Consider the following 27,845-nt stretch of genomic DNA (forward strand, 5'->3'; position numbering starts at 1 on the left):
CGCATGTTAATTGCCACTCTCTTATAGGTTATATTCAATGAGAGACCTTGAGGTTGTCAGACCTTCACAAATCTGTAAGAACACTAATCTCATCAGTCAGTGTCATACACACACTTACATGAAGTATGTTAATTGGCTGCAAATGTCACCGCGTGCCTTTTTTACAGCAAAGGAACAAGGATCAGGGTTGATTGATACCACTCATAATAACAGCGAGCAAGCCTGCTTAATGATGTAATTCACTCTCCTCCCCGTAGAGGGAGCATTGTGCTGTGAAGGCCAGAGCAGCGTCAAGGACATTCACACTGTGAATAACAAACACCAAAGCGCCACACTGACTACCAGAGTACCACAGAAAAACTACTGACATACTCAGTGAGTCACTCAGTCAGTGACACACGCACACACGTGATGACACACGCACACACAGCCGGTTTATGAGTTGAACACTGAACATTTTTGTTTTTGTGTTGTCTCCATGTTCCTGATTCAAGGCTCAGGTGTCTCTGTCTCAAGGTCACATCAGCATCGTCTTTGTCCTTAAACTAACTTCTCTCTATCTCTCTCCTTTTTATTTACTTTCTTGTGGCCTCAGTTTTTGCACCTTTATTTGTTCTTGTTCCTTTTGATTTGATTTTCTTCTCTTTTTCCCCTTCCCTCTCCCTCTCCCTCTGTCTCTCCTCCTTGTAATTAGCCAGTGTAATTGCTGTAGTAAATCTTTACTGCTGTCCCAAGGAGACTGGCTGATATAGGACTGATTTAATAAGCACACCATAGCGGTTCACCTCTCTCTGAGTGTGTGTGTGAGTGAGTGCGCAAGTGTGTGTGTGGTGGGGAGGTCTGTCTGTGTCCTCTGTTATTTGCTATGGGGATTTATAGGCTGTTTGTGTGGTTTCAGCAAGTGCGAATTCGAGTTCAAGGTAGTGCTGTGTCGGTGTGTCGACTGTAGTGCACCTTATCAGCAATGCAGGCAGCATACTCCGTGTGTGTGTATGTGTGTCTCATCAGTGATGCCGGTACGTGCCGTGTGTGCGTCATCGCTGAAGACCTTCATGGCCAGAAGAGCAGAGGGAGGTCAGAATGGCCCTGAGAGAACAACACACTCACACACACTCACACACACACACACACACACACACACGGACACACTGCCTCCAAACCTCTGTCCCTTAATTCCCCTTCAAACACTTGTGTACAGTCTTTGCAGGTGTGTTGTTCCCCACCCTCCTTTTGTACCACCTAAACTGTCACATGAACACAGTCTCAAGTAGTTTATTCTTTATTTCTGCTTTTATTCCTCTTTCCCTGTCTCTCCCTGCCTCTCTCTCCCCGATACACATCCATGCACACACCTTGAATGGTGAAGGAGACGGGCTGTGAAGGTAATAAACCGGGTATCCAGGTGTAGATTTGACTTCCACCATATAACAGCAGTACACCACTTTCACCAGTGGAGGGCACTGTGGCTCCATATATAAACAGTAACCTCACTGAAGCACCCACACTTTGTGCCTCCTGTAGCCAGTGTATCTAAATAAAAAACAATTTAATCTATAGGCTACACTTGTAGTATAGTGTGCTTGTGAATATTGTGTTCCAGCATGAAATACACAGAAGTTGTCTGTCATTCAAATATGACCAAAATAAAATAAATCAGAGCACCAGTTTGTAGTATCTCCTCACTCTGAAAGTAACTTTTAATATATGGACAAAGTAATTCTTAGTAATACTTAATAAGTCAAATTTCTCAAAAATACCTTTATTTGATCATTAAATGTTTCTTTTGGGCCTTAATGATACAACATGCTGTGTTGTCACAGACCCAGATTTATTTGATGTGCATTTTAGATTAAATCTCAGGTCATATATATCTAATTGTATCTCATATAAAACCAGTTCTTGTAAAAATGATGTTTTGACATCAGTACAACTGTTTTCCAACAGGCAAGACATTAAAAAAATCTATTTTTGAAACTTCTAATGAGAAACAAAAACTGTGAAGTGCGGTGCCCTTTTTTCTATTTAATTAAAACAAAGTTTAATCATAGAGATTTTCTGAATAATTTAAGTTTATATATTGAGTATTTTTTTGTGATTGTGTTTTTGTGCTTTTGAAGCAAATGTAGTGTTAAAATCTAATTTCTAATAACTAATCTGACCAGTTCAGATAATTTCAGCTGCAGTTGCACTATTCATACACCAGGGGAGCGCAAGTGAGCAGGACTTAACCACGCCCATAATCCCTCCCCCTGCATCCTGGCCCTTCCCACATCCTGCCCAAGTCCCCCCTCCCCCTTGCCCCACCCTGCCATCTGGTCCTTTTCACACAATCACACATACACACACATGCATATGCACGCACACACACTCAGACACACACACAGTCAGGAATCTTTTCTCCCCGTTTCCTTTCATAGTGAAAAACAGGATGAAGGGGCTCTTTCAGACCCGAGGTTACCGTGGAAACCCCCTTATTCTTCTTCTGTCAAACACGCTTACATAGCAACACACGCACACATTCGTATTTTAAGAGTGACAGCATGCTGGACATTTAAAGTTTAAAGGGACCAAAGCTACAGCTGTCCTTCTGTCTGCCACTGTTTTGGCCTTCTGTTTACTTTAGACAAAGAAATGTAGCCCCCCCCTCCTCTCCCCTTCTTTCTCTCCTTTGTGTCTTAGCACCAATACTTCAGCTTTCTTAAAGTAAACTTCCAAAAAAAGTCCAAAAACATAAGATGTTCTCTTATTAAGTTTCCCTGAAATGTGTTTAGTCTTTGTTGATGTTAAAAGTTGGCACAAGATGTGTTTGTGTCTCTGTGTGGTTCTCTCTCTTGAGCAACCTCAGCAACTTTTTCCAGAGAACTGCTCACCCCACAGATATTGATGTTGAAACTATAAACCCTCCGCTCTGTTCCAGTTTAGACAATCTCCAGCCCTGGAATGCTGAATGGAAAAAAAGTTAGTCTGAAGTTATATAAAGTTAATATTGTGTTTTTCCCCTGTCCTGCCACCAGAGGGCCCATCAAAGCACTCTCGGTGCCACAGATACACAATGGAGTACATCATCTGAAAGCTTTTAGTGGGTTAAAAATAAACTGTAGCGTTCCACAAGCAGGGAGTGGTGATGACTGGATGAATAGACTGCATGAAAAGAGTGAAAAAGAAAGAGAAAAGAGAAGAGGCCGTGCCTCCTGAGAGAGGACTGAAACTATTATTTGAGTTGAGGCCATAGTTCAAAATGGTCAGGGATGAACATGTTCCATACATTATTTCTTCTGTTTGTTTGTATCTCTCTTTGTGCTCCTAATTATATTTCTTTCTTTCTTTCTTTCTTTCTTTCTTTCTTTCTTTCTTTCTTTCTTTCTTTCTTTTGATCTGTATTTTTCTTTTTCCTCTTCTTTCTCCAAGCCTGGCTTTCCATCACCTTCCCCTCCACACATTTTCTCCTTTTAAGGACAGATGGAACAAGAGAGGAAGAGAGTAGGATTGAGGGAGAGGGGGGTGAAGGACTCACTCAGGTCTGCTGACTGATAAACAGACTCCTCTTTGTGCAGGAAGACACACAAGGACGCACACACGCACAAATACACGCACACGCTTAGTTACATATTGACAGAGACCTCTGCATGACTTGGCTCCTCATGATGCCCTGTACCCCTGCTTTGCCTCCTCTCCCCCTCCATCTCTCCTTTTTTCCCTTCTTTCACTTTCTTTTTCTTTTTTTACCCTTTTCTTTTTAATTGAAACCAGAAGTCTGAAATGGAAGAATTTAGTTTTTCTTTCATGACACACACGTATGTTTTCGTGCAGAAGTGCACTCACACACACACACACACACACACACACACACAACCCCCCCCTTTTTTATTTCTCAGTGCCAAGCAGCTGTTGGGGAGACGAGGGGGAGGTGTTCCAGGAAAAGAAGTGTATGTGTGAGTGTGTGTGTGTGTGTGTGTGAGTGTGTGTGTTAAAATGGGTGGTAGTGATTTGTTCCCAGAAAAGGATACTTCTTTGTGTGGTGGTTTAACAAAAAGGCAGCTGGGACGATAAAACATGTGGATGTTAAGATGTCAGCACTCCACAAGTGTGTTAGAGTATTTTTACATATGTGTGTGTGTGTGTGTGTGTGTGCTTGTGTGTGTGTGTGTGTGTGTCTATTCACACATGTGGTCTGCCTCTGTCATCTCCTCTCCTCCCCCAACAATGACTAAGTTTAACATGGTGTAATGCTCCATAGCCGCCACTAGAGGTGCCATCAGCTCATAAATGAAATGATGTGTGCATGTGGAAACCACAGAGCAGCCATTTTACAATCTGAACACCAGACCCCATTTTATGAATCAGCCATGATGTCAACATAGCTAAGCTTGATCCCATTGGCTGGAGCGCAGCTGGCTCTACAGCACGGATGTACACACACACACACACACACACACACGCTCCCTCACCAGTTCTCCATCTCTCTGAGCTGCACACACACGCACACACTGACCTAGTGACATGATGCTGTCACTAGGTCACTAAGTCCCAGACTGACTGGACTGTTGCTTCTTAGGAGAGATAAGTATTGGGAGAGATATTGTACAAGTACACAGGGTGTGAAGATGTTAAGCCTTTGCTGATGTCATTATAATTACATTTGGATATATAATTCTCTCACTAGGTCCCTCATTTTCTGCGTGACTCTGTTTTGTTGACGTGAATTATTTTGTCATGATCAGTCTCCCTGTTTGTGTCGCCATCCTCAGTGGAAGTGACTTGCATCCACAAATAAACATCTGAGTTTTTTTTTCCCCGTAATCTTTCAGCTGTGTTTATGTTGTTTCCTCTCAGATGTCCTGATAGTTTCCTACCCTGTGTGTGTGTGTGTGTGTAATGGTCGACTTCCTGTTGTGATTTCCTGCCCTCAGCAGGGTCTATGGCTGGAGTGCTGGACACACAATAGAATTATTGAAGCATGTTAGTGATACACATGACAGATTATTCTGACACAGAAATGCGAACAGTAAAAAGTTATGTTATTCCCTTAAGTTTGGATCAAACTTTAGACACAAGTGATGGTTGATTGTGAGAGTGGAGTTTCATAAAGCTGAATCTGATCTAAGTGAAACAATGGGACTTATTGAGGCCACTGTCCGCTGGCTGGCTGTTTTGTGTGTATGTGTGTGTTCTGAATGAACGGCTTAATGGAGAGATGAGCAGCTCATTAAGAGGCCTGGGCCTCGAGAGGACACTGTCCAACTGATTGGCCTCTCGCATCGAGACAAAACACTGTTTGACTGGACATAAGGAGCGATGGACGGATGGATGAATGAGTTGTTATGCTGCTGCGTCCGTCTCTGTGACTGCATGGAGAATACTTAGTGTTGCTGCCTGAGTGAGACTACTTATCACTAATCTAGCAAACTGCAATCGAAGGTGGATGCATTGTCAGAAAAGATTGAGGAATGACTGACATATATGAAATAGGCCACAAATCCAAAATAGAGAGCTGAGGATAAACCTCATGGACAACAGATATTAGTAACTCTGGTAAATGCAATAAGTAAAAGTCAGCCTGTCTCCATAGCATGCTGCCATTATTTTTCAGATCATACTGCAACTTAATTGTAGCTTGTGATGTAATTTCATGAGGTCATTACCAGGCAGTGGAAACAGGTGGGTGGCTCCGTGCACAGGGACATATTTTGATTCATATTGTTTGTGTGTTTCAGACAGCAAGTGACTAAGAGGCTCCGCATACTCAATACTTTATATGCTGTACCAGGCAGCGTTGTGTCTGGCTGCTTTCCAGACAGTAATTCTTGTTCCCTGTTCCTGTCTGGTTTATACAAAGATAACACAAGGACAAGGCCACGGAGAGACCAAGTAAAGATAAAAGTCATGCTCAGAGAAATAGAAAAAGAGGAACAGATGTATGTGAGAAAAATGAACAAGCTCCTGTGTTTATTGTACTTTTTGCCAAACGGACGCCGTACAAAGGGATGAGAAATGGCTGAGTCCTTTGTTTCCTACAGGATTTATTTGTACTCAGTGCACGAGTAGAGCTGTGGTTTTCAGACTGAGACATATTATTAAGACTATACCAGTGGTGCATTATTTACCCCATGCCTCTTAGGGCAGGTATGAGGCTTGGTCTGCCTCATACCTGGGGAAAAAAAACATTGTATTTATGATATAAATGAAATAAAACTTTTCACATTTCTTGAAGTTGTAACCAGAAAATGTTTGGCATACACACTTGACTAAATGGTTGTTTTAGTTTTTGTTACCACTAATAATTTGAAGTCCGATCATGACAGATATCATTTGTGCTTCGTTTTCCAATGTATGTTAAACTAAGCGAGAGTGGTTTGATGATATTGGCAAATAAACAACTGTGCATCCAGTGCTCCGCTGACCTTAGCTCTGGTGTGTCTGTGTACAGTGGGCTGTTATGTGGTCAAGCCCATGTGCTTGTTCATCTTTCACTCCTAATTCTCATCTAGAGAGCATTTCCCCCCACGTACTGACACATCCTTACAGTCACAATCCTGACCTTGTCAGAGCATGTTAATGTGAAGTGTTTTTGTCAAGTGTATGTGTGTGTGTAAGAGAATGTACTGTATATCTATGCGTGTATGTGTGTAAGCTGACTGCAAACTTTAAATGCTTTCAGCTAACAAACGTCGGTCCATATTTACGAGACCTACACACACTAGGGACATCTTTCCTCTAGTATTACAGCCATTTCATTGTGGTTCAGCCTTACCTCAGGCTACTGATACAATAATCCTCACACCTCCATGACACCATACAGTTAAGGGAGAGTGAAAAAGTGAAGGCCATGCCAAGTCCGTCAGTTTTTATAGCCATCATACAGGCCCTCTCTCCATCCCTCTAACCCACTTCTCATTGTTTTACAGAACCCACTGATTTCACCACTGTCCCTCTATGCAACAGTATTTCTATTCCTATCCAGCAGTACTAATCATCATGTGTTTAGAAAGTTACTAAGAAGTGTGATCTCTAACAAAGTCTCCCCTTTCTTCTGTCTTTCTCTGTCTGTTCCCATCACCCTCCAAATGACTCTTATCAGCCAAAAAGGAGCAAGATGGCGGAGACGACAAGAAGCAGGGGCAGAAGAAGAAGGTGAAGGAGTTGAAGATTCTTGATGCCAAGACTTCACAGAACCTCTGTAAGTCCTCCAGCAAAAATTCACACCTTTGAAACCATGCAAGTAGCTCCTTCATCAAAATGTTAGCAATAAACTATATTCAACCGACTCCCAGTTGAACTGTACTGTTTATGTTTGTGTTGCTCATGCAGCCATTTTCCTGGGATCATTTCGTGTCCCCTATGAAAAGATCAGGGATGCCGTCCTGGAGGTCGATGAGAAAATCCTGACAGAGTCCCTGGTTCAGGTACTGAACAACTACGATCTGCCTTGGTGTCTGTATACAAGGTCTCATAATATTTCTCTGTGGTGCCTTTAAAGGCAAATCTGTTTTTAACCATCTGTAACTATTTGTGGAATTATGAAAATGATGAGAACACGGTGCTTTAAGTGTCACACCAGGGAAGGCTCAACAATTAGTTTTTGTCATTCTCTTTTTTAATAACACAGTGTAGTTAATACCAAATTGCAAGTGTAATTCTGAGAAAAATAGTTGAGTAGTAGAGGTTAATGGACAGTGGATAATGCAGGTAGCTCATAATGTCATTGTGTTTGTACAGATTACAGGTTTTGGTAATTTGGTGCTAATACAGTAGTAATGGGGATAAGGGAAAGACTACTGTTTAAAAGGAGTGGATGTAATTTCACTTCTATGGCTTTTGCATGCATTCAGTTAAATTGGTAATTAATATTACAACAAACATAGTTGGTATGGTTATTGATATATTAGTTTGTTTGTGTTTGTTCCTAACACTCTGCCACTCTGCAATGTATACAGCATTCTTAAAGTTAAAAAGTAAATATCTCCTATCACCTTATTATCTCATGCTCTCAGACTGGAGGCTGTAGCAGCCAAATACTCCTACCAATGTACCAATTTACAGGGAGCTAAGTGCCCAGCAAGTATACTCCAGCCTTTTCATGTGTCCTTCAGCAAGTCATTGAGTCTCTGCCCACTTCGAGGTTGCTGCTCAGTAACCAAGAGGCGTTTTCTTTCAAGGGTCAATCAGTCTGCCTTTGTATTTTGTATAGACCCATGTCTTTGTGAAGGATTAGTTTGTGACACATACAGTTAGTGGCACAAACATACCGGTAAGTGTTTCCATGTCGTCTCAGTCATGTATATTCTGTCTTTTTTTGTTACAATGTAGAACCTGATCAAACAACTACCAGCATCAGAGCAGCTGAGTGTCCTGGGAGAGATGAAGGATGAATATGATGACCTGGCTGAGTCTGAACAGTTTGGAGTAGTGGTGAGGAGTGACACGCATAAAACATCACTATTATTTGTCTTTTTTTTAAAAAAGAGAAATAGTTTAAACCCCCTGCTGACTTGAGCATGACATACCCACAAACCTAGCAAGGAAATCAGTGTGATGGCAAATGAGGCATGGGAAATGATAAAGTGGTGACATTAAGTCATACCATTGTCAGTGTATTAGACATAGAACATCCTCATGGGGTCAAACACAGACTGCTTTGTTCAACTGTGGAAGATGTGAGTAATGGATGAAATCCCCTTCACTCTCCCTCACACACACACACACACACACACACACACACACACACACACACACACACACACACACACACACACACACACACACACACACACACACACACACACACAATCTACTGTATGTGGCAAAGACCATACCAGTGGGTCTCAATTCCTTCACCCTCTTTCTCTCTCCCCAGATGTCCAGTGTGAAGCGACTGACCCCACGGCTTCAGTCCATCCTGTTCAAGCTGCAGTTTGAGGAGCAGCTGAACAACATCAAGCCAGACGTGGTTTCAGTGACAGCAGCATGCGAGGAGCTCAGGCAAAGCGAGACGTTCGCCAAGCTAATGCAGATCATCCTTCTCGTTGGAAATTACATGAATGCTGGTTCACGCAATGGAAAAGCATTCGGCTTCACCGTATCATACCTGTGCAAGGTGTGAGATGAGACATAGACATACTACACTCACACACAGACACACAAGCAGAACGCTTGGACTAGAACTGCATTTAGTGTTACATGTTGTTTACTTCTCAGGGTCAAGTTGTAGACATGCTGACCTGTAGTAAATCTGAAACGGCCCCACAAGAGTAAAAGTTTCATATTTTCACTGAATTATATCTGATTCTCCTTCTAAACAGACACAGAATCTGTTCTTATTACATGTTATTCCATGTTATATAGTTGAATGAAGAGTTTATGTCTGCAGGGAAATGCCTACATAGACAAGAGTACGCTATGCAGGTTTTTCCCTTTTCCCTATTTAATATAAGCTTAACAGATACACGCACAGGTTCACACATCCATTTCCACATTACTGTAAACAGGAAAGCGTGAAAAACACATTGAGGACATTGAAAAAAACTTTTGAATAATTGCCTCAGTCTATCTTCTTTTAATCAATCCTTCTTTCAATCAGCTGCGTGACACAAAGTCAGCGGATCTGAAGCAGACACTGCTCCATTTCCTGGCTGATGTGTGCCAGGAGCAGTATCCCGAAGTCATGAGTTTTCCGGATGAGCTCATCCATGTGGAAAAGGCCAGCAGAGGTACACAGGACGTCTAATTGACCTGTATACTGTACATCTCTTGACCAACCAAGCATTATCCATTGTGACCAGTCTTAATGCCCTTGTTGATAACAACATGCAGAGTCCTCTGTTGATCTTGCATAACAAAGTGTGGCGCCCTTCTCGTGTTTACAGTGGCATGCTTAGTCATATGAAGAAAAAAAAAACATATTCAATGCCCATTATTAGCTATGTGGATGCCAAGACGCACCATGTAATCTATATGTCCCTTATTTTCCCTGCAGTTTCTGCAGAGACAATTCAGAAGAACATAGAGCTGATGGGACGTCAGATCAAGAACATGGAAAAGGATCTGGAAACCTTCCCTCCTCCGCAAAATGACAAGGACCACTTTGCAGAAAAGATGTCCATATCCTCTTATTCAATAGCGTATTTCATTGAATTGCTCAGCAGTTCCTGGATACAGAAATTCAATTTATACGTTTTCTCAACTTTTCAATTCAATGTCTTATTCTGATAGAGAAATTGTTTCTATGTTCCTTAACACCACGTCTCCACGGTTTTGTAGTCAGTGCCCATAAGGAGTATGAAAAGCTGGATCTGATGCATAAGAATATGGAGAAGCAGTATGCTGACCTGGGAGAATATTTTGTCTTTGACCCAAGAAAAATCTCTGCAGAGGAATTCTTTGGTGACCTCAACACCTTCAAAAATATGTTCCAGGTGTGTGACTATTTTTGCATGTATGTGAACAAAGTCAACTCTGATATTTTTCAAAATGAGGGGTGTGGTGGCTTTTAGTCTTTCCTGACCACATTCAGAAAACATTCTTTCTCAGACAGACATAAAAGCTGGGAACAAAATGGTAGATGAAAGGCAAATGTCAAACCAGGATGTAAAAAAAACAGCATGTACACCTGTTAGTATTGACATAATAATGACAGAGAGTGACTCCATTATATTATCAGTTTATACATGTATTTGTGAGGGTTCCTGCAGGATGTAACTTGTTCTTCCAGTTACTGTGGATAACCGCCATCCACTGGTTTTGAAGTTTTATTTACATACAAAAACACCCAGCAGATCCATCTTTTTTTGACTTTGTTTTCAGAGAATCACTTTCAACATAATATTAATTATCCACACTGATATGCTCAACCTATATTTGCCTGAACAGCATCTGGTGTTTTATCCATCTCTCTTACTCCCCTTACAGCAAGCAGTGAAGGAGAATCAGAAACGGAAGGAGGCTGAGGAGAAGATCAAGAGGGCTAAGCTGGCCAGGGAAAAAGCAGAGAAGGAGAAGGAGGAGAAACAAAAGAAGAACAAGCTCCTTGACATCAACGCAGGTCACAATTGCTGTTTAATATCACTTTACCTGCTGCATATGACTGAAAGAGAGAGCAGCACACTCCACATCTTGCACTTTGTATTTCCCTGAGACTCCAGTTGGGGGCAGTCAGAGTCCACACTTCTGTGGATATGTGTCTGTGTGTGTGTTTGTCCATGTGTGTGTGTGTGTGTGTGTGTGTGTGTGTGTGTGTGTGTGTGAAAGAATATTTGTAGACCAGAGTTAATCTAATCTAGATGACCCGTGTTTTTAAGTAAGCAAGTAACAACAGAGCTTCACAGAAAGTGATGGCAATGAGGATGTACTGTGTGACCTCTTTTCACTCCTCTGCTGAAAAAGAGATTTGTTTCCATAAGAGAATTCAAAGGAAGCCTAAATCTCTTTATCACCACAAACATATTTCTTACCCTCTATGAGATGCTTTTTTACTTAGAAACAGAGCTGGCAGTGTATTGTTCTATGTAATGCACAGAAATTCTCGCTCGTATCATTCGTGTATGCACACAGTTAAAACCTAAATCCTGCCTTGCAGACACACACATTTATGCTCAGACACTTTTTCCCCCTTCTCTTAGACTGTGACCTAGTTTCTGTACATTCCTCCTCTCTTTGGCTCCACTCAGATTCTCTTGGGACTTTGCAGTCAAAAATTTACCACAACCCCCGATGCACTGGGTCTGTGTGTATTTGTGTATGTGTGCGTGTGACAAAGTGACTGTGTCTTTTTCTAGTGAATGTGTCTATTTTTCTTCGCCTATGTGTCGCAGAAACTTTGTGTTAGCCAAAGTGTGTCTGTGCTCTGCATGTGTGTGTCTGTTTTGTGAACCTCTTTTACAAAAACTCTTTTTGGCCTTTTTCCTAGTTTTCCATGTTCCAGCTGGCTTTTCCTCTTCTCTCCTTACTTTTGTTCCATCACTCCCTCCTCTTTTCCCCCTTTCTCTCCCCCTATGTCTGTCGTTCATTTAAAGGGCACTTAAAGAAACAGCACTTCACTTGGAATATTGCATCTCGGTGTTAAAAGTATGGAGGAGACATTTTGTGGTAGAAAGCGTGGTAGTCGGGTTTCATGTTCACTCTCTAGAGAGGCATGCATGAATGGAACATAATAGTGCTTCAAAGATGTGTGTATGTGCGTTAGTGGGCTAGAGATAATTTACATACAGGTGGCGTATTTGACTATCCCTGGGCCTGGAGTCATTCAACACCCCCCTATTTAAATCCAACCACGCACAAATCTGGCATACACACACCTGGTCTTTGTTCCACATTTGTTTATAACCCTCATACTGGATGGTTGTTAAACAATGGTTGTTTTCAGCAACCAGTCTTTCGCACGCTGACAGTTTTCCTGGTTCCCTTTTTTCTTTCTATTACCCACTCTTCTACTCACATACCCATACTATCTCATGAACGGTTTGAATGTGTAAACATAATATCCCAGTTGTTGGTTAAAGCCCGGAAGGTCACTGTGTGTTTGCCATTTGTGGCCTTGTCATTCCTCTGTGAGCCAGACAGACAGACGCTCTTTCAGAGGAGCCTCACATGTGCTGAGCATGTGATGATGGCTTTTGTGAATAACACACTTCTGTTAGTCTTTGTAGATTTTTACTTAGTATCTTTTAGGAAATTAGATTATTACTTATCTTTTAGGAATTAATTTATTCACATTAGTCTTGTGAAACATGAAAGGCCAGTATGCAGCATGCCAGACTGGCAGATGCCACAGCCAAAGGTCCATATTTACCATCAGTGGTTTAAGTAAGAACTTATCTGTAATTTGATCTGATAGATGCTCTTTCCTACTGTAAGGAAAAATCCATCCCTCCTTGTCATACACACATTTCATCCTTGGATGTATGCCAAAACTACATGGAAACTAACTATTCCGTATTTCTACAGCTAGGTGTCAGTACCGCCTGTAAAAGATTGTCTGAGGCTTGTTCCTTTGTAAGTGGGAAAGGGTGTGTGCATGTCTGGTTTACACACCCACACGGTTGCTGGTCTGGGAACTGCCACTGGGAGTGCTCGTGCTCCACTCAGAGAGCAAGCAAGGGAGTAGAGTGGGGGAGGGTAGGAGGAGGAGGAGGAGAGTGGAGCAGCAGATGCTCTCTTGAGGATTAGACTGTGTTGTCGTCTCTTGGAAAAATTAGGTTAGAGGAGCAGAGGAGAAAGGCACAGGGTGAGAGAGGGGATCAGATGGGATAAGCCTGGGTAGCCTGATGTCTTACCCCAGGCGGCTGTGAAGGAGAGGCACAATCATGACACATTAAGAAAATGGGAAAATCTGTTCTCAACTCCACTGAACACTGTCTTTCCTTCTGTTACTCATTACTTCTGTTACTCTTACTTACTTTTTTCTGCCCCCCCCCCAATGCTGATTATTTCATCTCTGTAAAATTCTCCATTTGTGACATGTTATTGTGTGAACAACCATTAGGGATGCTGTTGCTCCACACACGATGCTGTCCTCCCTCTCTTTGCCTGTGTGTGCGTATGTGTGTGTGCGCACCAGATAGCATGTGTTGGTGTGTCTGCACATTGTGTGTGGATCGGATCCAAAGAGACATCTTCAAAAGCTCATGATCTAATGCTATTACACTAATTAATCCGTCTTATGTGCTTTGTTGCTTCAGGCAATACCTTGCTGTTTGTGTGTTGTGCACTTGTGCTGCATTGTTATCCTGGGCCTGACTTTACCAGCAAAGCTTTTGAGGCCAGTTCAATATTGATTTTATTCTGGCTGTCAATAAAGTATCTACTCCATATAGAGAACTCATTAATTAACAAGAGCACATGATACTTGTGTATTGTTATCAAATCTGTGATTTATGATCTAATGATTCCCACATTATTAACACTGTTATCTTTGATAACAAACCAAATATTGTAAGTTCACTGTGAAAGAAGACTTGTAATGGCTTCATCAAACAGTGTTGCCCTAGGTCACCCTGACATAAAAAGGGTTTGAGTGTTATGTACTGTATGATGTTATAGAGTGCACAGGCCTCAGGACTGTCTACTTTTAGTTGGAAGTTCAGTCGGTCAACAATAAGCCTGTTTTTATACACATTAGGTCATTGTGTGGTCCCGCTCCTGCCTCCAGTGAATTTTTCACAAATAGGTTTGTGTGTCTGTGTGCTTCCTTCCACCAGTGGTTTAAGCCAAGCATGTGATTAGTGTAAGTGGAAATGTGCCAGATGTGTTTCCCCGGAAGGAGAAGAACATGGCCTACATCAGATTGAACTGTCTGTGCAGTTCCAGGACATGGACATTGAGGGGTGTACGTGAGCTGTGCAAGGCTAGGGGAGTGTAGGACAGAGACTTTCTCTGACGTGACAGGCGAGACCATTGGCCATCTGCTTCATGGCTTACCGCAGGATTAAATATTGTATGTGCGTGTGTGTGTGTGAGAGAAGACCTATATGTGTTTGTGTTGGGGGGTTGGGAGGTGACGACATAAACCTTTAACCCCCCTACAGCCCCACTTCCCCCTTATCCAGACCCCTCTGTCTCTTTTCAGGTTCAAATAGAAATAATTAATACCATCTGCCTGTGCGCTGAGCTGTGCCACTGAATGAATCCTGCCCACAAAACAGTCATGACAACACTCACTCACATGTACACACAGCAGCACTACCATAGAGTATGACCCCCCTTTGCTTTGGTTCCCTCCTCTGTGATTGAAGGCCACCAGCCACTGAATCTGAGCAGAGAATGTGGATGTCAACAAACACAGAAACAATAAGGCCACCCAAACAAACTGTGCTCGTACACACACACACACACACACACACACACACACACACACACACACACACACACACAAACCCCCATTTACCAGGGTCCTTTCCAGTCACTACCTCCTAACCAGAAACCATAATTACTAATTTTGCAATATTTTAATGTTTATGTGCAGATTTGATCTGAGTGGGCGTGTCTTCCCAATAAGGGTGTGTTTGTGTTGTAGAGGTTGTGTCCCTCAGAGTACAGTGTTTAGCCCCTAGCACTGACAGTAGCTGAGCTAGGTCACTGCCTATCTGGGTTAATATAGCTAATTTGCTAAAGTGGCCATGTGGCTGGTAAATACCACTGCTGCACACATGTGTGCCGGCATGTCTGAGAGGAGCACCAATAGGAGGAGGGTTTAGCAAAACAACCAATTACTATAATGTTGTTGAGAAAGAAAATGCCTGTAAATGTCAGGTAAAGCTATTGATTTAAAATAACATGGTTGAGAAAAATGGGTTGCATGTGTGTGTGTGTGTGTGTGTGTGAGAGAGAGATATATAAATAAAACTTTGAATTTAAATGTCTCCACATGTTCATTTGATTTAGATTTTGCAGATGCATTACTGATATCATGTTTTGATGTTGTGTTTACAGAGGACGATGAAACTGGTATCATGGACGGCCTGTTGGAGGCACTGCAGTCTGGTGCTGCTTTCAGGAGGAAGAGAGGACCCCGGCAAGCAGGTACACATACACAAGCACACCTGTAAATCACAAAAAAACATGTTGATGTTTCAAAATGTCATGTCTTAGTTGATTTACACTTTTCAGGTTCTTTCCAGGCACATTTGTGGTATGGATTATGTACCACAACACATGTAGCATATGAGATTCATTCGTTCCGTCTTCCTCTTTTTCAGTGTCTCCATGTTTCTGTCAGCACACGACAACTGATTTGTTTGTCTTTACTGTCTCTGTTCCATATGTTGCTTGGCTCACAGACTGTGGGATGTGGTAGTATTCTCTTGCCATAGTTACCAGGTCCCTAAGTCAATTTAACAACAACAAATGAAGAGGGAGGGTGCCAAGGGTGGGTGTGGGCAGTGAAATGCTTAAGAGAGGAGAAGTTGGTAAGGGTGGGGTTGCGGAATAGGAAAATAAAAAAGAGAAATATAAATGTAGAGCCAAGCAGGATAAACCAGAGCGTGGGTAGAAAGTTTCAGGATGTGAGATCATTCAGTGAGAAGTAGATGAAACATGCATGAACTACTGACTAAAGTATGAGGAAAATAAGAATCATTAAACTGTGTTTTGTAACAGGTTGGGAGCTCAGTCATAGTCCATACAACTTACGCAGGTGTGATGTGAAAAGATCAAAACCGACTGTACACATACACAATATGAATGGGGGCAGTAGAAACCTGGTTCACATGGTTTTGTAGTGTTACAGTCATTTAAGACTGTTGAGCTCATTACTGGACCAGGCACAAGTCTACAGTATGTCCTGTGCGTGAGAACATACTCCTGCGCACAGCTCCGGTCTGTATTGATTTTCATTCAGGGGCTCCAGTTCTGTTTGTAAGCTCATAGAGAGGCCACTAATGTGTTGATCTACTGCACTTTGTCTACTGTCTTCCTAGTTTGTCACATTTGCTCATTGAAGACTAGAGTATTCTCTCTCCATTTGTTTTTAAACTATATATAGAGCATGTTTTGTGGATAATATAGTCTGGTAAAACCATGCAAATTAGTATTAGGTAATGTAAGTTGTTGGAATAGTGACCTTGTAACATGATTCCTGGTGTTGGGGAAACTCATGTACAACCATGTGAGTGGGAAAGGGTCCAGTGCCCATAAACTGAGAGAGAAAGAGTGAGAGAGGCCGTGTGTATGTATGTCTAGTCACATGCACATGTGTGGGTTGAGTGTTCACACATAAGAGAGGTTGGGGAAGAGTGTGTGCAACCCAATCCCTCCCTCAATGGAAGCCAGATGTGAAGCAGTGATCCAGAGTGGAATAGCTCAGAACCAGAGGGTAGACTTTTCTTTCTTTCTTTCTTTCTTTCTTTCTTTCTTTCTTTTCTTTTTTCAGTCTCTGTCATCCTTTCTGTTTTTAAATGAACATGCATTACACTAAACAGTGGTTGTTGTGACAGAAAGAGAGCAGTCAGCAGATCTTAATAACAACCAGCTCAGACTCATCACCTCTAAAGTGACTGAGGCAGCAGTGAGGGGAGGATAAGGAGGGAAAAGCAGGAATGGAGGAAGGAGCCCTGTTTGAGTAAGAATGGGGCCCACTTTAGGGCTCAGTCAGTCACCCATAATACTGTGTGCGGCCACCTCACACTCCTAACAGGAAATACCTGAACATGTGTGTGAGAGGCAGACAGTGAGAAGGAGCCTTCCTCCCTGTGCATACTTGTCTGTGGTAGGAAAGTATAAGTGGCTGTATGTATCACAGTCTTTGCTCAGTACCTCCTCCTGGTCTCCTCTCCTTCACAGTCTTGTCATTTTGTTTTTCTTTTGCCCAATTCAGGGCTTTCCATGGCTCATGTGGAGGTTGTGAAGCCATGCTTTTGTTTATGTTTTCCTCACTGATGAAGAAAAGACTGCTCCCTCATCAGTAACCCACTTAGCTTGTTAGAGCCAGGAAGGGCCTAAAGTCTTTTCACCCACACAATAGGAGGGTGTCTCTATGTTTGTGTGTGTGCATGCACATGTTTAAGTAGTTGCTTGAGTCAGACATCTTAATTTAGTGAAGCTGAAGTAGGAGGAGGCACATCCTGACTTTGGATCAACTGATACGTATCTGGAACCTCCGGAGCCTCAGGCAGGAGGCTAAAAACACTGCATGGAGAGTATTTTTAGTGTTTTAGCTCCACAATCCATAATACATCTACAAAATGTTCTTTATACAAGACAGAGAAATGGGTAACAGCTGTGGTAAAAAGGTTATTAATCATCTTTAGTCCTTGAAATTCATATGTGATGAACAGTTCTTTATAGGGGTGGATATATTTGAAGCTGTTAGATGTTTAAAAAGTGGCATAATTTCAATGATGTGTTTTTCCATCTTTCCCTCTCTCATAGACTGTGAAAGATAATATGCCACTGGCATATTATCCAGTTCAACCAGTTGCTCATCGTACATCATTCGAATTACTTTTCCATGCAGTCAAACATTATTCATTTAAACTCTTTTGATCAGTGTTATTCAGATCAGATGTCACATAATGAGTCTACAAATACAAATGAAACGTTCATCTTCTTTAGTGGTGTATTTAGAAACAAAGAAATAGAGCAGTGAGCTCCTCTTAGCAAGAGAAAAGAACCACACGTCACGTTTTTTTTTTGTTGTAACCACAATAACTAAGGACTTGCTTGCAACTTTATAGTTAAGACTTGAGACTTGCACATGCACGATTTACTATCATCTCTGGTAACTTCAGAAAGGTATTATTTACGGAGCTCCTTAGGGGATAAAAAAAAAATTGATGGGTGAAAAAAAAAGAAAAAAGGATGTAGTTTATCGAGATCCCGCAAACTTTTCTCGAGATCCCGAGAAACTTTTGCTACATCACAGACTGTCTGTCTGTCTGTGATCATAGCAGATAAATAAATAACAGATCTATGGACATTTCTCACTCTAACGATGCTTTTAGTGCCGTTAGACATGTTTACAGTTCATACACAATGACGTTTATTGTGACAGTAGCTGCGGCCTGATGTGAGACAGAGCTCAGCTCTGGAGGGTCCGGCCAGATGTTACAGGTGAGCCTGTAGATGACGCTGACCCATTGGCAGCACGTTTGCTGTTACAGGCTACTGTACACAAAGCTACGCTACATGACACACAACATGCTACTTTCATCATACCGCAGAGCAGTGTGTGTGTCTGTGTCTACACCTGCACTGAGAGACAGACGCACTGAAACAGTCAGACAAAGTGAGGAATGTAGCTATTCGTGTATCTGCTACATCACAGACAGATGTGTGTGTGCCCCCGATCCCCCCCCCCCACACACACACACACACACACACACACACACACACTGTCACAATAAACGACATCGGGTATGAACTGTAAACACGCACTGTGCACTAAAAGCACCGTTAGAGTGAGAAATGTCCATAGATCTGCTATTTATTTATCTGCTATGATCACAGACAGACAGACAGTCTGTGATGTAGCAAAAGTTTCTCGGGATCTCAAGAAAAGTTTGTGGGATCTCGAGAAACTTCATCCTTCTGTTTTTTTTCACCCATCACCCCCCCCCCCCCCATGTCCCCTAAGGGGCTCCATAATTATTGGCTTGTACAGTTGAGAAAAGATAGTTGTGTAACAAATTGAAAAAGTTCTCAGTTTGGTTTATAAAATGGTAATATAAAATAAAAATATAAAAAACAAAAACGGAAAAAACAAAAGACTCTTGAGGGCACATTTGCAATGTATTGTTTTATTTTTTTTAATCCACTATTTGATAAGTAAAAAAAAAAAAGTAGCATGTGCAGTCTGTGAAAACAAATTTCCCCATGGGGGACAAACAAACTTAATCTTAATCTTAATGCTGAAAACATCCACTATAATAATACTTTAGTTTTGTCACATCAACTCAAAACACAACAACATAGTGTGATTATTATGAATCTGTTCTGCAGATACTGGTATTATATTAGTATATCAAATGGATGGCAACAATAACAACAATAAACTCTGTCTCATCAAAATATATCTGAGTTGTTGCCTGCAGATGACCTTTAACACAATACATAGACACAGTTATTTCTAATATGGGCCATAGAAATATGAAGATACTTAATACTGAGCTATAAACATTCCCAACCTGTTGCAGGTTCCATTTACATAATAGGATGTAACTTGTTGCTTGCTCCTTCAAAAGTTAATCCTTTATGGAGCTCACATTGTGCAACATCCAGCTAATAAAGCTATTGAACTCTGTACACAACTTTGTTCCCCTTTTTTTTTTTTTTTTAATTTTCAGTAATCAGAGCTATAACTGCAAACATCCCTCCTTGTTTGTAGGCAATGAATGTGTTGGAGTGTGACTTACATTGTTGTCTGTGGGGCTAGTGACTGCCATTGTGCACGTCACGGTCTCGATTACATGAAGTGTGTCCCTCCTTTGCTCCTCTTTGTTTCCCCCCCTCACAGCTGTGCCGGCTGCAGACGTCACCAGCTCAGTGTTAAAGGACTACTGAGGGCCTATTGAGTGTGTTGTCGTGCTCATTGTGTCACAGCAGTGCGACTGAATGGACAGCCACGAGGCTGCCGCGGCTCTCACCTTTGACCTGTACCTCAGTTCACTGTGTGTGTGTTTGTGCTTGTTGTATAGAATGAATAGACTGCATGGGGGATCCTCAGCTGTCTACCCTCCGTCTGTCTACTGCCCGCTACCCCCCTTTAAACACATACAGACAAAGTGCACACAAACCAGATGTTCGCATGCCAACACAAAGACACACAAAGTAGATGTTTGCATACCAATACATACACCCAAACAGGCACATTACATTCCAGAGGACAGACAACCTCGCATACTTTATCAGACACTGTTATACCACGGCTCTGCAGCTTTAGATTGTCAGCTGAAGGTTGGTGTGCGTCTCTTTGTGTGAATACAGACTTGTTAGTTTGGCTACATTAGGCTAATTTGTGTGTTTGTGTTCTCATAGCAATTTAAGTAGAGGAATGACGCGACCAAACACTCTCTATAGACCCATCTGCTGGGTCTTGACCTTTGCTGGAGCAACCAATCACAGTAGCAAGCAGCTGACAAAGCACCAATCACAACAGAGACACTGAGATAAAGGGGATAGCAACAATAGAGGCACACGCTGGCTCTGCAGACGGTCTGCTCTGACAAAAAAAGAGAAAAAAAGATCCCCCATAAAGATTCTTTCACAGATGTTCACACATATACACACACACACACAGGATGGACAGTTCAGACCAATAGTTGAGTGGTAATCAATCAGTCAACCCAACAGAAGCAGTGGTGATGTCACGCATACTAAACATCCACTGAGACACAACCCAGCAACCCACATCCATGCACCAGTTGAGCATATTCAGTGTTATACAACGCATGTTCACCAATCAATACTAACCCAGAGACACTAGTGGTGCTGGATGACGTCACTCTTTCCCACAGTCCTCTAGTGCAGAGCAGCTGTGTGTTACCCGGAGTAGCCTGAGGAGGGCGACATGTGTCTCTAAGCTGGAGATGATGATGGAGGTCCAGCCTCATATCTGCAAATACACCACCATGCTAGTCGTGGCACCGTTACCGTGTTGTCATGTGACTGTTGCCTCGCTACAGCCGGTGTACAATAAACCGGGATCATAAAGATGGCTGCTTCCTCATCATATGCTAGTGTCGCACCATGCAGGTTTTCCATCTGTTAGGTAGAGGGGCTGGTATAAGCTGTGCTGCCATTGCAAACTGCACTGTACTTGTTTGTTTGCAAACTCTCCTCACTCTTCTCCTTGCCATTGTCTTTGCACTCATAAGGGCAGCACACATACACTGTAAAACAAAGTGTTCTTTCCCTCATCATCAGGCAGTCATTATTGAGTCTCCTGCAGTGTAATGTGTTACAGATGATCTTTTCACTACTTTCTTTGTGCCTCTGATCTCGCCCCTCAGTGTGCAAACACATTCATTCAATCTCGTGCCCACCAGTAAACAGACCTTTGTTGTGAGTCTGGACGTCTTGTTTCCTACTGCTGCAACCGCCAGGCTTCTGGCCAAGTGTGTGGATCATTTAGTTGACATCAGAGCTACTTTGTGGATAAAACATGCACGCCGAGAATTTCCTATGTTTGTGGTGCCACGTGTAAAAGGAGCACTCCAGTGAGTTTATACTGTACATCTACAGAGTTAGGAGGCTTGCAGGAGATGAAGATTAAAAATAATCGCTTAGACCATAGAATATCTTTCTCAGTCTCATCTGAAAGATGAAATGTTGTTCCAGCTAATTTCTTGTGGTAGATAATATAACCTGGCTTTAAAAGATTATTATGAAAAATATTTTTCTTACTGTAGCCATATCCACAACTATCCCAACAAATGCATTACTTAGTCCTGTTTAAGTAACACTTTTCAGAAAGGTGAGTGTTAAAGTGTTTTGAGAAACTTTTATAAACTTAAAATAGGTCAATTAAATATATAATCTCACTTCTTTGAGTATTTGTACTCAATTGAGTACAATTGAATTGTACATATTGAGTAGAGGGTTTATGCTTGAGCACCATGGAGTTAGAAAGTTGGGAAATGAGACTAATGCATTAATAGGACAATATAAAGTTGTAGAATATCACCATCCTTATCCTTAAAGCAGGTTTTAGTTTTTCTTTGACTCGTGTTAAACAAGGTAATATAAAAAATTGATGTGCTGAGTTAAACTTGTTTATTTTCTGATGTATAATTTACACTTGAGGCAGCGTGAGGTTCCTGCATTTTAAAGGACAATTCCGGTCGAATTCAACACGGGGGTGTATTTTCATATCATTTTAGGTCTAAAAGAATGAATCTGAAGATTTTCAGTTTAATTGCTCCTGTTTTGCGGTAGCTGCGTCTGTCCCTGCATCGCCACGGCAGCAATGAATGGGAGTGGATGTAAGTTCCGCTGTTTAGGCTGTTTCCAGCCCTCAAAGCCGCAATTTTTTTCCACAGACAGCGTCAGATGGAGACTCAAACATGCACCGAGAAGTTTATTTACTTCAAGCAAGTCGACATGTTTGTAAAAGTCGATCTAATTCAAAGTCTCCCGGAGTCTCGCGCGAGCCCGAAGTTGCAGTGCTGGTGTATTCAGGCGCAGTAGGAGCTACCGCTTGTGTCATAAACACAGGAATATCAACTCTTTACTTGCTTGAAGTGTACATTTTTTACCACAGACAGCGTCAGATGGCGACTCAAACATGCGCCGAGAAGTTTTTTTTACTTGAAGCAAGTAAAGAGTTGATATTCCTGTGTTTATGACACAACGGTAGCTTTTCCCACTGCTCCTGAACACACCGCGCACGGCAACTGGGTCTCGCGCGAGACTCCGGGAGACTTTGAATTAGATCTAGTTTTACAAACATGTCGGCTTGCTTGAAGTAAATAAACTTCTCGGTGCATGTTTGAGTCTCCATCTGACGCTGTCTGTGGAAAAAAATTGCGGCTTTGAGGGCTGGAAACAGCCTAAACAGCAGAACTTACATCCACTCCCATTCATTGCTGCCGTGGCGATGCGCGGACAGACGCAGCTACCGCAAAACAGGAGCGATTAAACTGAAAATCTTCAGATTCATTCTTTTAGACCTAAAATGATATGAAAATACACCCCCGAGTTGAATTCGACCGGAATTGTCCTTTAACTACATTTAAATATAGAGACATTTGCTCAGAATTTTCCTCACATTACTTTAATCTGCAGGTTTCTGTCTAAATCCATCCTGTTCCCATACTGCAACCCTCTGATCCTGACTCTTATCCTCCTCCTCTCTGTCTTCACCCTCAAGAGGGAGTGGAGGAGGATGAGAGGAGAGGAGATGGGCTGACAGCCTTTTGAAGAGCTTTTCTCTGCGGGTTCCTTTTTTTTTAAAAATGTATTTATTTTTTAATAGGACAATCTCAGCACAGTACACATACATGTAGAGCAACACCCACACTGACGCACACTCTGTCTCCCTGTTTTTGGGTCATTTGCATAATTTCTAATTAAGAAGTTTATGAGGCAGGGAGAGGAGGCTTGGGACGGGACAAAAATAGATAACAGGGACATGAGTGAGAGGAGCTTCAGAAAGAGAGAAAGTGTTCCCATGTAGTGGTGTTTATGATGGAGAGAAGTCTGTGTCTCATAGTGTGTGAGGGGATAGTTTGACACCCCAGCTGTCTGTGCTGATCAGTCCAGCCGAGGCTTGACTCTAAATCTCTAAATCCTCATTTTCCTCTTTCTCCCCAGACTCAATTGTGTCTTTGTCACAGCTAGTTCTGGAGACCTGTTCGGTAACTCTGTGTTTGTGTTTTTTTTGTTTGGTTGGTTGTTGTTTTTTTTTGGCTCCATGTGAACCATGTGTTAAGTCTTGCTGTGTTTTTTTTGTGTTACCATGGTTCATCTGCATGTGTGTTTCTATTGGTTTGCATCATGACGCTGATGGATTGATTTGCTTTTCTGTTACATCAGTAGCACAGGGACACGTTGCATCAATGTGTGTATTCATGATAACAAACGTGTCCTGTATCAACTCGTGTTGATATTTTATTCATAGACTCCTTTGCTCCAGGAGAGAAGAGCTCTTGAAATAAACCATAGAATAAGAGCAAACACACAAACACAATCTCCCACTGACCTATATAATTCAAAATGGCCGCTGCTGCAGCTGTCCTCCCACGCAGTGGTAAAGGATAGAGGGAGGGAAGGAGAGGTAAAGGCAAGCGTGTGTGGAAATAACAGCGTAAGCAGGTAGGGTAGAAATGACAGCATCCTTAGGGCACAATCTGTCACACTTGTTGTGTTTCTCTGTCCGTCCCTGTGCATGTCTTATCTCTCCTCACTGCATCCACAATTTCCCTGTGATCTATTTCACCAGTAATCTCTGATATTCCTTTTGGCTCATTCCTTCTCTCACCCAGTCTCTCCATCCATGTTTGTCTCATTTTCATTCATCCCTGCCTCTTTAATCCTCCCACAGCATGAATCATCGAGCTCCTCTCACCCTCCGTCTTCCCCCCTCCTCTTTCCTCCTTGCTTTTTCACACTCACGATCTCCCTTCATTTTATTGCCCCCGCTTTCCTCCTCCTTTAAATATATAATTTTCCTCTTTTCATTATTCTTTTCCTCATTTTTTCCACCTTTAAGATCACGTTTAGGTATAAGCTGACATTAAAAAGGGATTGCTCCAGATGTCACTAATCCACACACAGCCACACTACTCAGTGGTTTGTGTGTGTCATGGTAACGCATCTATATGTACATATGTTGGAGAGAAAGGGAGCATTTTGTATTTTATCGATCAATAAACACACGTTTATGATCTCAGATGCTCAAGCTTGTGAGTGTGTGAGGCCCAGTGGTTGACTAATCAAAGTTATTGTCTCTTTATATTTGCAGCTTTATATTTGTTGTATTGCTAACCAATATTGATATGTCACCTCATGGCTTGCAGTGACATATCTGCATGGACTTATGATAAAAAAAGAACATGGCATGTAATTTATTATCATGTCTCTATTTGTTTATCTTACCCACTCTGTCTGTCTCTTTCTTAGCCAACCACCGACGAGCTGGTCATGCAGTGACCAACCTACTGGCCAAAGAGCTGATGCAGGAGGATGCACCTTCGTCAAGTAAAGTGCCCGCAAAGAAGAAGAAGTCAGATGAGAAAGAGGAGCCTAAACTAGAGGGGGCAGAATCTTTGGAGGAATTACTGGAAGTAGCTCCCTCTCGGTCCAACTAGGCACTCAGAGTGAGTGACATCCACAGCTAAATTTCTTAGACATTCCAGGGGCCAATATCATATTTGACCAATATCTTAGTCAAAAAAAAAGGCCTGCGTTTTTCTGACCTTTGTCTTAACAGGAACATCTTTTAGGGTAGCACTGACGGTTGTGTCTTCTATGAGGACTGAGAGAGGCAGAGGATGAGAGCGGTGCTCTCACCTCGACTCTTGGATGTCCCTCATCGACCAGTATAATAAAAATGTTAACTTTGCTTTGTTCAGCATGTGCACATATCTGTTAATGTATATTTGTCTGTTTCTGTTTCTCTGTATTTCTGCATCACTGAATTCACTTGTCTTTCATCAGCGGGCATCTTAAGAAATTCCAAAGACTTACTCAGCAGGGATCCACCCTTTATTTTGTGGTTATTTCCGGTTTAAAATTTAGCCTTGGAACATCTGGAATTTGGCATATCATATGACCTCCAGATGTTTCAGCCATGATCACTTTGCGCTTTTCACACTTTTTTTAAAAAAACCTCTAGAAGATATTGTGTTATAATTGTCTAATATACTGTATGTTACTGCCTAATATACTGTGTAAATGTTAATCATATTGCTGTATTATTGAAAAAAAGTGCCAACCAATAGAAATCCAGTCTTGTCATTTCACTCCCAGGTTTTGTCCAGTCACAGTTTGCACTAGGGCAACATGTGGAGCAGTCATCACCTTGGTGTTTAATTGTTTTTGGGTTTTTTTGAGACGGGATTTAGTTCACTTGTTTCCATGCACAAGTTACATATCACATAAAACATTAGGAGATTTCCATAAACGTGTCTACTCTGTGTTGTTACAACAGTCACATGAAAAAATAACCTTCTTTCATCCATGAACATGAACATCCTCAAGTAGAGAGATGGGAGGAGGAAGTTCTTTTGCAGTCAGTTCAACCAAAAAAGAAAGTTTGCATTTTAAAAGGGTGTTTCCATACAAAAGCTAGGCTGAGCAGTTTACATGCCTGTGTGTTCCTGTGTATGAGAATGTCGGCGTGTGTGCAGTAAGCCTCCTATATTTAGTTTTGTGTGCACAATTTGACTCCCTGCATTTGTGTGTCTGCTTGTGCTTGTGCATGTAGGTTTGAGTGTGCGTTTGTGTTGCCATCTGTAATTACTGTATGGTACCGACCATGCTGTCATAAATGTTAGGTTTCATAAACAGCTTTGTGGTCTTTCTGCTGAGGATGTAGCACACTGGAAAACTGCCCAAAAACTGCTGAGACAAGTATGTTTGTTTAGTTGTGTGTGTGTGTGTGTGTGTGTGTGTGTGTGTGTGTGTGTGTGTGTGTGTGTGTGTGTGTGTGTGTGTGTGTGTGTGTGTATGTGCGTGCGTGCGTGCGTGCGTGTGTGAGAGAGAGAGAGAGAGAGTGAGAGTGTGTGAGTGTGTGTGTGCGCTTGTTCACCCATTCCCCCTCCCACTGAACTGCAGCAGTAGTTGCTGAATGTCTGGCCTTGCCTCTGTTGGTATTCAGTAGCCATCAGCATACATGTTGCCATGATGTTGTGGTGTAATATCTGACAGGAATCCTGAGAGGTGATGTCAGCTGCTCCATGCAATATTTATTCCTATGCAAACACAATACTGTAACGTGCACTCTTGCCCTGATATCAAGCCAGTCTCAGGATCAAAACACCACAGGGTGAACTACAGTGGTCTTTATTAAATATAACTCAGCTCTAAAATGTTGAGGAAAATCTTTATTTTTTAAAGTTTAGCATCACATTTAAAAAAAAGAAAAGAAATTCTTCTCTCAACAACACCAGTGATGACATGACATCTTCCATAAGAATCTGAGCGTCTTCAGACATGGAGGAACTGGCACTTAAATGACATGAATAGAAATGAGGTTCTGTAAGAACAGTAGAGGTAGAACGCTTTGCTCTGATCAAGTGCTGCAGCTTCAGTTTAATCCAGTAACACTGAGAATAATGAGGTGCAAAAGCCCATAAACTGCTGCACCCACGCTGAAGCACAAAGCATCTTGTAGCTGTATTTAAACCAGAGGCTCAACTCCTCTTTTCATCTCTGCGACAATCTGTCCATCTCTTCAGGTGGACAGAGCCAGGTGACTGAGTGCGCCACATTCCAGCTGTTTTCAATAGAAAAGGAGAGAGAGTACCAGAACATCACTGGAATATTAGTTTGTTTTTTTATTTGAGACATTCCATTTGCTCATTTCCATTTTGTAAGAGAATGTTTTCTATGTGGATTTTTACAGTTGATTATTTTAATGTATTTGAATGGAGACTCTTTTTTTTCTCAGATTTCTCTATAAGTCCACAGAATAATGCACATGGTCATTCTGTTTGCTACACAAAACTATTAAAATGTCTTAATAAACCCATCTGATTGTCCTATTCTTTGGTCACTGTGCACATCATCTGTTGATGTCTCTCTGTGTGTGTTTTCAACTCAGCTGTATTCCTGTGTTTTTGCCAAAGCAAATTCCTGAAGCTCTTTTCTCTATACCCCTCTCTTTCTCCCTCCTCCCTTCTCTCTCTCTCTCATGTAAACACGTTGTGCAGTAAAATACCGATACCAATGTCACTGCACTCTGCGAAACTATGATT

At 41.9% G+C, this 27,845-nt stretch overlaps 1 protein-coding gene across 1 annotated transcript in view; it reads left to right on the forward strand.

The window, feature by feature from the left end:
- The window catches only part of diaph1 (diaphanous related formin 1), a 110,800-nt gene extending 83,189 nt beyond the window's left edge, over nucleotides 1–27,611 (forward strand). The window contains exons 18-28 of the mRNA XM_085789864.1: nucleotides 7,079–7,177; nucleotides 7,309–7,403; nucleotides 8,308–8,409; nucleotides 8,855–9,094; nucleotides 9,578–9,707; nucleotides 9,974–10,098; nucleotides 10,248–10,412; nucleotides 10,906–11,038; nucleotides 15,424–15,513; nucleotides 25,048–26,512; nucleotides 26,635–27,611. Of these exons, the coding sequence (XP_085645990.1) occupies nucleotides 7,079–7,177; nucleotides 7,309–7,403; nucleotides 8,308–8,409; nucleotides 8,855–9,094; nucleotides 9,578–9,707; nucleotides 9,974–10,098; nucleotides 10,248–10,412; nucleotides 10,906–11,038; nucleotides 15,424–15,513; nucleotides 25,048–25,235 (1,367 nt within the window). The 3' untranslated portion in view covers nucleotides 25,236–26,512; nucleotides 26,635–27,611. The remainder of the gene's footprint in view (nucleotides 1–7,078; nucleotides 7,178–7,308; nucleotides 7,404–8,307; nucleotides 8,410–8,854; nucleotides 9,095–9,577; nucleotides 9,708–9,973; nucleotides 10,099–10,247; nucleotides 10,413–10,905; nucleotides 11,039–15,423; nucleotides 15,514–25,047; nucleotides 26,513–26,634) is intronic.
- The last annotated feature ends 234 nt before the right edge of the window (nucleotides 27,612–27,845 follow it).

The sequence above is a fragment of the Trachurus japonicus genome, chromosome 10 (genome assembly GCF_045865225.1).
Source record: "Trachurus japonicus isolate A0001 chromosome 10, Traja_1.0".
In the NCBI taxonomy this organism is placed as follows: domain Eukaryota; kingdom Metazoa; phylum Chordata; class Actinopteri; order Carangiformes; family Carangidae; genus Trachurus; species Trachurus japonicus.